General features: G+C 38.5%; 1 protein-coding gene across 5 annotated transcripts in view; it reads right to left on the reverse strand.

The window, feature by feature from the left end:
• Positions 1-808: 808 nt before the first annotated feature.
• The window catches only part of ACTN2 (actinin alpha 2), a 68,421-nt gene continuing 58,285 nt past the window's right edge, over positions 809-10,944 (reverse strand). For 2 of the 5 annotated variants that reach the window (XM_039379079.1, XM_039379076.1), the window contains exons 19-21: positions 4,512-4,577; positions 3,462-3,620; positions 809-2,129 (exon numbers count right to left, since the gene is read on the reverse strand). In XM_039379079.1, coding sequence (XP_039235013.1) covers positions 1,971-2,129; positions 3,462-3,620; positions 4,512-4,577 — 384 coding nt within the window. In that variant the 3' untranslated portion in view covers positions 809-1,970. Of the gene's footprint in view, positions 2,130-3,461; positions 3,621-4,511; positions 4,578-5,692; positions 5,771-10,944 lie in introns of all 5 variants that reach the window. The other 3 variants (XM_039379078.1, XM_039379075.1, XM_039379077.1) reach the window with 2 other exon arrangements.

The raw sequence follows: 10,944 nt of genomic DNA on the forward strand, positions 1-10,944 counted from the left end.
TTAAACTGTGACAATGAGAGATATATAGAGTTATTTTTTACTAGGATTCAGTCTGTTCAGCAGCCATTTAGCTGGAAATGGCATTGCTTTAAGGCAGAGTTTCCTGACTTAGTTTGTACAGGCACTGTCATCACAGAAAGAAACGGCCCTGCATCATGTCAGTATGAGCCATGGCAGTAGCAACTTATGACTGAGTGCAAGGCTGCACATGCACTGTAGGAGATATGATCCTAGCCCTAGTAAGTCCTCTGCTGGCCTTTGAACACAAGGTGGAGGAGGAAGAGGTATTTGATCATTGCCTGTCTCCTCTGGGATTGTTTTGAAATTGTTCTCACTCCATGCACCTTACCTGCAGGTGCCTACTTTAGCACTGAAATGACACACAGATTTTTAATGTTTGCCATCCTTAGATTTCCAAACAAAGGCCAGTGAAATCGCCATTGAATACTTAACATCTGCTTTTTTGCATGAGGAAAAAGAGAGATACAGGAAAGTTAAGGCCAACATCTTCAAAAGCATTAGTGCCTAAGTCTCATGGAAATCAATCTAAGCTTGGAGTCTAACAAGTTATGGACATTTGTGCTCAGGTGACCTAAATGGAAACTCTCCCACTCATTCTGAGATCCATCTTTCTTCATGAAACCATACCTGTCCCTGCAGCATATAGCAATTGTTGTTCATGGAAACACAATGTATTGAAATGCACAACATACTTTTTTGAACTTTTAGCATCTGAAAACTCCTTTGATGTTCAGAAATGTTTCCAGTTCTTAGAGGGAACCACTAGATAATTGACAATGACAGAGTCTCATAAGGTTTTGAAAAGCAGACTTTATTTAATAGGCACATCATTGCTTTAATAGCACTGGGCTGCACAGCTCACTTCACCATTTGTAAACGGTTTTTTTTGATTACATTGCATTTCCTCAGTGTCAGTAGGATTCAAGTAAAAAAGTTACTGCTTTTACTTCTTTATGATTTCTCAAGATGGAAAAAGAACAGTAAACAACTAGCACACAGGAGCAGAATGCAGACAGAACTGCCTGTGACGCAGTAGAAGACAAACTGAATTTTTTGCACTGAACAGTTAAAGCTGCAAGACAACCACACTACATTTGCTCAGATGGGAGTTTGCAATATGCAGGATAGAGATGAATGTTGCCCACTAATACATATAATAATGCATTCTTATACTGAGAAACAAATACTGTTCAACACAGACAAGAATGAGGGTTTCAAAACAGAACAGTTCACATGAAATTAGCTTCCTTCTTATTTCCGATTATAAAAGTTGTACTGCCTCAGCTGTAAAAGTTAAAGGCCTAAAAGAAAAGTACTGCTTACAGAACTCTAAATCTGCAATTTAATCAGCTTTTCCCCCCTATATTACAATCCTTTGTGACAAAATCATAGCATTCTGGATTACTTTTGTAATTAAGTAGTTTACTTGGTTGTTATATTTCTTCCCTGAAAAACTGCATTTTAATATTTTATTAAATTCCACCAGTAGAAGCATACAAAATCAGAAATCATGAGAGGAAAATAGTATTGCTCTACAAAAGAAAAAAGCGTGACTTCTAACATACTTGTAGGAACATTGTAAAAGAAGCGCATATGGCATTGAAACATTTTGAAAATGGATAAATATTTTGTGAGTTTCAATGTTCTTATGTTTTACATTCTATTTTCTGAATGGATATTTTCAAAGTTATTATCTTGAGATTTTTTTAAATATATTTTAATATATTTTCTAGCATCGTATAGGACAGACAACCTAAAACCAACAAGGCAGATATCTAGCGCGCTGCACACTTCAGTATACACCAGTTAGTTACTAACTTTACACTGACGGTACCCTACTGTGTTTGTAAAACTTGTTTTTAAATCAGCTTGTCAAAGCTTTTGAGAAGCAATCTGGGCAATAAGGTGGGTATTTTTAGTGTCTACCATGAATGAGGCCAATTACAGAATCAGAGGTCGCTCTCTCCGTACAGTGCTGATGAAAAAGAGGTGTAATCCAGAGCCCCAGGAACAGAGCCTGGGCCGGTGTACGGAGGCATTCTCTTGATGCAGTACTGAGCCTGCTCAGGAGGCAGTTCTCGGCGCAACTCATCTGCCAGGATATAAGGCTGGGAGGGGGAAAAGCATTGACAAATTCAGTATGTATTCTTCAAAGACACAATATTTATTTTTTTTTCTGTAGCTGTGACTAATAAATTTGGACATCCTGCCTATTTTTCTGAGACCAGATATTTTCCCTGGTAAATTCCATCCCTAATTATGAGTTGAAGTGGACAAGTCTACCAACAAACTGATTAGGTCAAAATGCAGTCTCGGGGTATGTGACTGTGCACATTAGCTACCAAGCACTGTGCAGCCACAGGTAGGCTGCCATTGATACAGCTCATCCCGACATAGTCAGGATCTCAGAAGTGCACTACTGCCCCTTCTGCAGTGACAGGACAGACACAGATGGTTCCTGTTAGTTTCAAGATTCTAATATATGTGTAGTGAAAGATGCATTATTGTTCTTAATGGTTTGCATTTATGATATGAGGGATACCCTCTGTTAACAGACTTGACGTTGCTTAAAATAGCAATGTAATGAAAACCATTTTTTCCTGAGACCATCTTCCACATGAATTGCTACTGAGTACGTGTCTGGAATTCAAAATGTGGTCCACGTTAACTGAGATCACAAAATCAATACAAACGGGCAGAATGAGAAAATCAATAGAGCGAGCTTGGGCAAATAGACCTGTGCTGCTGTGATCTCTCCTTTCTGCACAGCACAGGATTGGTTTCCTGGCAGCACTGTTTATGGCCCTGACTCCTCCAGAAGCTCTTGTGTTGCCATTATACACCCTCTCATTTTCATACACCACTCACCAGTGGATCTGGCAGTGGGCAGGAAAGTATGCCAAATTCAGGAGCTTCTCCCACAAACCCTGTAACTAGGGCCTCCTGCTTCTGGCTCCTCCTGGGATAGGGGTACACCACATTGCACTGCCCTGTTGAATGAGCTGTTTGGTCACAACATGGCTCAAAATTAGGTAAAGTCTTGTGCAACTGACCCAGGCTATGTTCCAGACACCCAAACTTCGCATTGAAACATCCAGACAACAGCATGAAAGGCAGAATGAGTTCCCCTCTAATCAAGGATGTTGTGTGGAAATAGCCTGATGTACAATATATCCATTATGCAGACCAACTGTCCAAGTCTTGTCTAAGATGTCTGATTTTGTGTTTGCTCTCTGGGATATGAGAATACATGGACCAAGCCTTGTATTCTGCACCTGTTTCAGGTAAGAATCTTGGTTCCAAGGAAGACAAAAAGGCAAGCGCTTTCTCTGAAGTTTTACAAACTGCAAACAAAGCTTCACTATTACTAAAAGGCTTGTATAAGAAGGGCTAAAGAGGAAAGCTGTTGAATCCTTACAGCCAGCAGCATGGTGACTGACCTTATCTGAAGCCAGGATTCTGAAGGAAGCTATCACTTGCTCAGCTGTGTCTGTGTCTGCCGTTTCTCTGGTCATGAAGTCAATGAAGGACTGGAAAGTGACGGTTCCTTGCCCATTGGGGTCAACCAGAGACATGATTCGGGCAAACTCAGCTTCACCCTTTCACAGAATCCAAAACAAAAAATGGTCACCGCAATATCAGTCTCCAGCAGCCCGAACTTCTCACGAACCAGTCGGAACCACTGGTTACTGACCCTTTAAAGCATTTTCCTGACTTAGGAACATCAACGTCAGAGTTGATGAAATCTGGGATCTTAAATGCCCACCCCTCTTTTGTAAAAAGGACTGTACTTTTGAAAAATGTGTCCTTTGTCCTAACTACCGAGTATGTACCTTTCAATTAACTGTCTCCAGTTTCTCTCCCTCCTACCCTCCCTCAGTGCCTGTTTAACTTGTTTTAACTTAACACTTCATTTTCCACCTCATTCTAAAACCATTGTAAATTTAGGTACCACACAGGAAGGTGAAACAATAGCCCAAGAAAAGCAGTGTACTTGCAGACCCACTGAACTAAGAGAGGGAACAATTCTGAAAATTTCGTGCCAAATACATGTCAATTTAACTAAGGATGATCATTTTGTTTGGGTGAATTTGGGAGAAAATTTTTAGAATAAGTAATTGAAGCAAAGAAAATGCAACTCCCAAAGCAAGTTTATGAAAATTAAACAGTAACAAACTCATTCTTCATCATGCAGATAGAAAAGGATAAGTTTAAAAAAAAATAATTTAGTAACTCCTAATTTCAACTTTTAAAGTTTCCTTAATTCAAAGAGCAATGCATTGGACCACAGAATATGGTTTTCGGGTGTCTAGTTTTAACTTCCCTTTTAACCATTTGAAGTTAGAGAAAAAACAAAGAAACAAGAAAATAGTATCTCTTGTGTAATTATATTAGTATTCTGTCTATTTAAACAAGCTTTTTTAGTGTCGCTGTGGTTAATATTATAGCTATAAGCAGAATCAGTTGACATTGTTTCTTAAAACTCATACCAAATCATAACCCATTGAAATTAAGCAAGCTCTGAAATCATCATGGTCCATCAATCCATTCTTCCTCTATTGACCAAAACAATGTAAGGAATATAGAAGGGAAGGTTTGAAGAATCCCAGGCAATTTCCAGAGAGATGATGAGTTTAGACCATTGGCATATTGGATCCAGTGCATGAACAGTATTCATTGATGTTGCCCGATCAGGTCACCAGAATCATCATCAGTTTTAGAGGAGGAAGAAGTAACTAACATATTACACACAGGAAACAGACATTTTCACCACAAAAAGTAACATCAGGGAAGGTCAGGGGAGAGACAAGGGAGAAGAGGAGATGAATGGGACAAGAATACAGAGAACACAACCATGGAAGACAAAGAGAAAGGCAAGGAGAAAAGTTTGTTACTAGACTAGTCAAACTCAGGAGATGCTCAAGCTGCCTCCCTGATATGAAATGTCTTTGAAAGGTTCTGCATGGAATCTGTAGTGGCTATAAGTATAGTAAAAAACAGTCATGTAATTCACTCCAAGGCCAGGGTAGGTGCATTATGAGAGCTGTTTGCTGACATATGGGAAATAAGTACAGGGATTTTCTTTCTGACTGCTGGCTGTCAAGACCTGGACTACAGCAGAGATATGCATACTGGCTTAAAGGATGAGATTTACAAGACTCAGAAGGAGGTCAGTTGAAGCCCTTGTATAAAATGAGGTTGCTTATTTTCCAGGCAATAACATATCTTTGACATTCTGGACTGAAAGCTGAGTAAACATTAAATGGCATGATTGTAAGAAGGTAACTGTTTCCTCTGTGCTGTGATATAATGCAGTGGTTTGGAGAGAATTGTATCATCCTCAATCTGGATAAAGCATAAGAGAACTTGTATTGAGTCCTAGGAAAGAAAAATTGGGAAAAGTCTGAGTGCAAGAAGCATAGGAGCTCCCCTGGGTATCTAGCAGGGTCCAAATAAAACATCTCAAGCCAAGTAAAAGAAACAAACTGCATATAAACCGCATAGAAAAATACAGCCCCAAGTGATGATGACAGTCCATCTAATCCAGTTGTCTTCCCAGATATAAGATCTTTTCAAAGCATTATGACCAATAGACTGGAGCTTAAACACACAATCTCTTTGGCTATTATGTTGGTCTGTTTGAAAACAGAATTAAATCAGTTTCCTCTACCTGCAGGTCATTTCCAACCTGTCCTAGACTGATGAGGCAGGCTTTAAATTCATCAGACTGGAGATTGTGAGACTCGTCCTAGCATCCCATCACGGGTCATGCATTTGGGAAGGTGAAAGGAAAGAAAGAAAAGTCACAGATCAGGTTAGTTGGTTAGTAGAGAACATTCTACTTTTCTATTAATAATCACATTTTTACAGAATTTCATGGAAGTGTATGTCAGCATATTGCAATGAATTACCTGAAAAGTGTAGTTTTTGCAGTTGCATGCTTTAGCGTTTTTCTTAGTGAAAGAGGGTCCTCACTTCAACTAAAGAGTTAAAACTCTGCTTCCTCCACAGGGTTTGTTTTGGGTTTTAAAAACATTTTTGCTGACAAGGCAGTTTTAATTCTATTGAACTGCCATTTGCTTCCTTCATTTTCAATTGTCATGCAGTGTATGTGAGAGGCAATAAAAATATCACTGAACCTGGGCAAAACATATTTTCCCCACTCAATTACTATTCCTTCACTCTTGATCTGATAATATTACTTAACATAATATACATATCTCAAAAGAGAGAAGTACAAAATAAATTTTTAATTTGCAACTTATTTTCAGTTATCTATCTTCTTTAATAATCTATACATTCAGGTTTTGCTTTGAAAACTGATTTTAAAAAAGCCACATTGAATTCCAGGTTAAGTGGCTTCTAGGTTTAGTGGTTCATCAAACTGAACCAATTTTTTTTTTTTGAACCAATACTTTTTTCTATTTTGCAGGTTAAAAAACTGCCACTAAATTCTTAAAAACAGACTGGCTTGTCTTTTTGTTCCTGTTCATACACAATGTTTACTATCAGAGAGGTACTTTAGACTGAGTTAGCATAAATACAATTAAAAAGATGTTCTAAGATGAAAAATTATTATCCCTATTGATTTTACAGTCATTTTGGAAAAGATCCAAGTTTTTCTGTCTGCTACATATTTGCCTGCTAGATGAATAATTTATTTTTTAAAAATTTCTATATAGCTATGCATAAGTAAAATTATAGGAGTTTTAACAAATGCACTGGGCTTATTTAATATACTAATAGGATGAAGTGGTACTTTATTAAGTTAATAACACCATGCATTTTTTGAAATATCATGCTGTTATTGACTCCCTCTGTGTCAACATCCACCAGATCCATAAAGGGAAGATGAAAAATAACAGTGGGAAGTCAATGAAGAGAAAAAAAGCAAAGTTACAAATCTGGAGCAGCATTTCGTTAAAAGCCATAATCACAGTAAACTTTTTATCCTTTAATATTTCCATTTTATAGGATAATTCCTGCTATAAAGCATTCAAAATGGCTTATTTTATCACTCTGAAAATGTTAATCTAGACTGGCTTAAAACTTTCAAAAACCATCCTGGAGACAGGCTACGGAAGGTCACAGCAGGGGTGAAGTTATTTCTAATTTACCTTATTTCTAAAGCTGAAGATACTATTTTGTGACTGCAAATAAAATTATCTAAAAATGGGAGCTAAGAGCCAAACACTGTCATCCATCTCTAGCAGCTGTTGGTAGAGGACTATGAGCTACTTGACTCCTCTGGGGAGTCGGTGGTCAGTGTGTGCATGAGCTCCCCATCCAGGCACACAGGGCAGTGGGAGTCATGCAAGAAGCAGCGAAGGGCAGATGGGAGTGAGAGGACAGCACATCTACCAAGAAACCATTTTCTTTAGGAGAGAAGTGCAGTGGTTGTGCTGGAGCTCAGAGCTGTCATCTGGTTAAGTGGGACTCCCTAGTGAGTGTCCAAGTAGTTGTGCCAAGTGCTATAGCAGATTCTTACATTCTTGTAGTGAAATTTTCTTTTCTAATCTCCATTGTATGTGACCTAAAAAGGCATATTTGCCTTAGCAGTATATCAGAGTTTCAAGGGATTCAATAGCATTTTGTAATTAAGGCATAGACCAAGTCCATGCAAAGGCTTTCTCATTTGGAAATAGCTCATGCTATTTATTTTTATTGTTTGTAGACCAACATTAGGCACTGAAATTCATTTTTTAAAGCATATAAATAACTTTGACTTGTTCATCTTTTCCTGCCAATACAAAGTAAAACACTGAAAACTCACTTCATGTTTTCATTATTAGTTCCCAGAAATCTTTTCCCTCCTCCTTGTGATTTATATTTGGCTTTATAAAACAAGTGAGCTTCTGAGTCAAATTAATCCATTCTTAAATATGTCCTTCATTTTCCTGAATGCTAATTGACCTGCATAAGCCTGAATATATGGTTCCTTTAGTAGGGAGCTGTTGTTTTTCTTTTAGTAAAATATAAGGTGGTATGATGCTATTGTTCATCATGCAGACCTCCTACTTGAAATCTGTAGTTTGCACAAAAATCAATAGTAGAATATGTTAGCAGCCATTAGGATATTGCAGGCAGAGCAGCTGCAGATATTTTCTCACATACTTCACAATCTTATTTAGAATTTACTAAATATACTGAATATGAAAAAGGAATCCCTCCATAAAAAGACTTCAAAACCAGTGACTGACAATGTGTCTGTGTGGTGTCCCAGTTTGGCTGCATACCATTATTCAGCATCATTTTGAACACTTCTAAGCTGCTTCTGTGATTCAGACATTGTGTCCCACTTTCTCTTTTTCAGTCTGTGCAGTCACATTAAGGAAGGAAATAGCAGCACTGCTAAAGATTTATATTTATACCTACAACTAGACTGTGCCCTCAGGCACAGCCTCCAGCAAGGAGTAATGGGAAAGCAGCGGCATCCTCAGGAATAACCTCTGGGGTACCAAGGTGCGTACCTGCCTGTTGGAAACACAAGAGGGCTGCCCCCTTGACCCAAGGGAGAGAGCATATTTGCCACTGGCCTTTACAAAGGTGACTTGTAAAGCTTTCTGTGCCACCGCATCTCTGATGGTGGATGCACTGACAGAAACAGAACTCTTCCTGCCCTTGTAATTCTTAGATGCATGGTGCCCACTTACGCCATTTTGAGAATCTGGGACATACAGCCCCCCCAAAAAAAAAGTTGTAAAATGCTGAAGAGCTTTCTTTCAAATATTTGAGATGTAGAAGACATTTAAAACTATTCACCCAATTATTTAGCTCTATTTCAAAGGATTAAAAACTGCAGAATTAAGCCACGTAATGGATTATGAACTGTAAGATTTTTATTTTTTTAATACAGTCTTCCTGGGCAGGAAGACAGAGGTTCCTTCCACAGATTTATAAGCAAAGGATGTTGTTTCTAGAAGCAATCTATAAAACGTTAGATTTATGTATACCCAAAAAATGTTCTTTAAAATGAGGGAGTACTCTGCCTATTAGTACTTTGCTGACATCCTCAACACAGACTAAGAGTCAGACATTAAGAAATGTTTTAAATTGGAGAAATGCCACAGAAGTCAGAGCTATAGCATGCATAAATGATTCTGTTGTGCTTAGATATTTAAAGCCTCCTTGTCAAAGACAGTATTAATTTTCGGGATCCTCTCTGGCTATTCATCCTTGTGAACGGCAGTCCAATTCTTTCAGAGTATTTTTTAAACTGCATCAGGCATTCAGATATGCTGCTAAGTGCAACAAAATTTTTACATATACTGTTAATTCCATCTGACATGGAAAAGACAGTATTTTTCATGTTAGTGCTTACTTTCAGATAATCCAGTTTAATCTTCATTTCTATTTAAGGAAATCGAGACCATAAAGGAATCCATTATTGCCTTCTCTGTCTAAATTCCAAGTTTAAAGTCTTCATTATTTTGTGTAAGCTGACATAACTCTGAAGCACCCTAAGTTTCCTTTATTCACCAACACTAAAGATTCATGTGTGCAAGGACATAGGAAAGACAGAAAAATGAAAATTGAGCCTGCCTTTCTCAAACATGTTTGTTCAATATCTCCTTCTAGCCTGTGTAGATTGAGTTGCATCTGTCCATTAAGTAACACTGTAATTTAATCCGTATAAGCTTCTCTTTTATCAGTGTTTCTACTATCTGTCCCCTGCAGAAAGCCTGGCTTGATGGCTGAGTGGTTTAGAGCTTACCTTCTTCCTTTCTTTAACTTGCATTATGCTACAGAGAACATAATTGTTACACTGTCAGAAGTCCTCCTAGACTAGTTTCCCATGTCTGATGCTGACAGAAGGGGTCCACTAAAGAGGGCATTTCAAAAGGGTCTTTCCCTTTACGTAATCCTTCCAGATCTCTCTTGTAAAGACGTTGGATTATATCTGAAATGAGGGAAGGCAAAGTCTACAGCTAAACTTGCAGTCCAGGCCCAGGTTATTGAGGCCAAAGAAACAAATGAGTATGAATCATGAATGATAGATGAATTATCTGTCTCCTTACGCCTCTGACCCAGCCACTCAGGCTTCCTGCAACAGAAGCCAGGGCAGAAGGAGCACAGCCTGAAGCCATGAGTCATTATAGCCTGAGGAAAGGAGACAGTCAGGGATAGGTAAGAATCTTAGGAGATGGGAAGCAATTTTTGTGTTACACATTATTGTTGTAGCCCATCTCCAGTGTGCTGCCAGCTGTGTGACATGACCACCCTCTTCCGGGTCATGCAGACTTTCCTGAGGCCTTGTTCTATTGTATCCTTTGCTGTCTCAGTCTTATTGTATCTGCAAAGCCTAAAACTCCATAACAATAGGGACGGTTGGTGTATGATTTAGCTTTTCCCTTCAAGACATTGTGAGGCACCAAGAGATGGCCATAGTATCTCCTCAGCCACTAAACCAGCCTTGCTGCAAGTGTGCCAGAGAACTCATCTGTGAACTACAAAGGTACAGGGATCCTACAAATAGCCATCCAGTGTAAGATATACCAGGATTCAGTCACCTTGCTTCCTTGTTTGTAGGGAGCTGTCAAGTGTTTGTGCAAAGTCCCTGTTTTTCTTTAATGAGGTCTCGCAAATACTGGCGTGTAATTTATCCAGGTCTGGTACTCTGTCTGCTTTTAATAGCTCTAATTGCTCAGTTATCTGCTCCAGTGCATTGGGAAAGCCATTTAGTATGCTACATCCTTCCACCCCAGAAAACTTATCTCTGTTTCTGTGATGTTATCTTCTGCTTCCTTAGAAAATACAAAAAAAAAAAGAATTATGCTGCACTAGGATCACATTAAGATTTTTCCATAAAATCCATTCCTGGTTCCCATGTAGCTAAACTTCCTTATGCTTGTGAGTTTCTTCAGAAAGCAGAGCTTTGGCAATTCTGTTTTTCTTTCTAAACAGTTAAGGGTATTCTAAACA

Source organism: Pipra filicauda, unplaced genomic scaffold (assembly GCF_003945595.2).
Source record: "Pipra filicauda isolate LSUMZ 115617 unplaced genomic scaffold, ASM394559v2 scaffold154_size2910363_pilon, whole genome shotgun sequence".
NCBI classification, from domain to species: Eukaryota; Metazoa; Chordata; class Aves; order Passeriformes; family Pipridae; genus Pipra; species Pipra filicauda.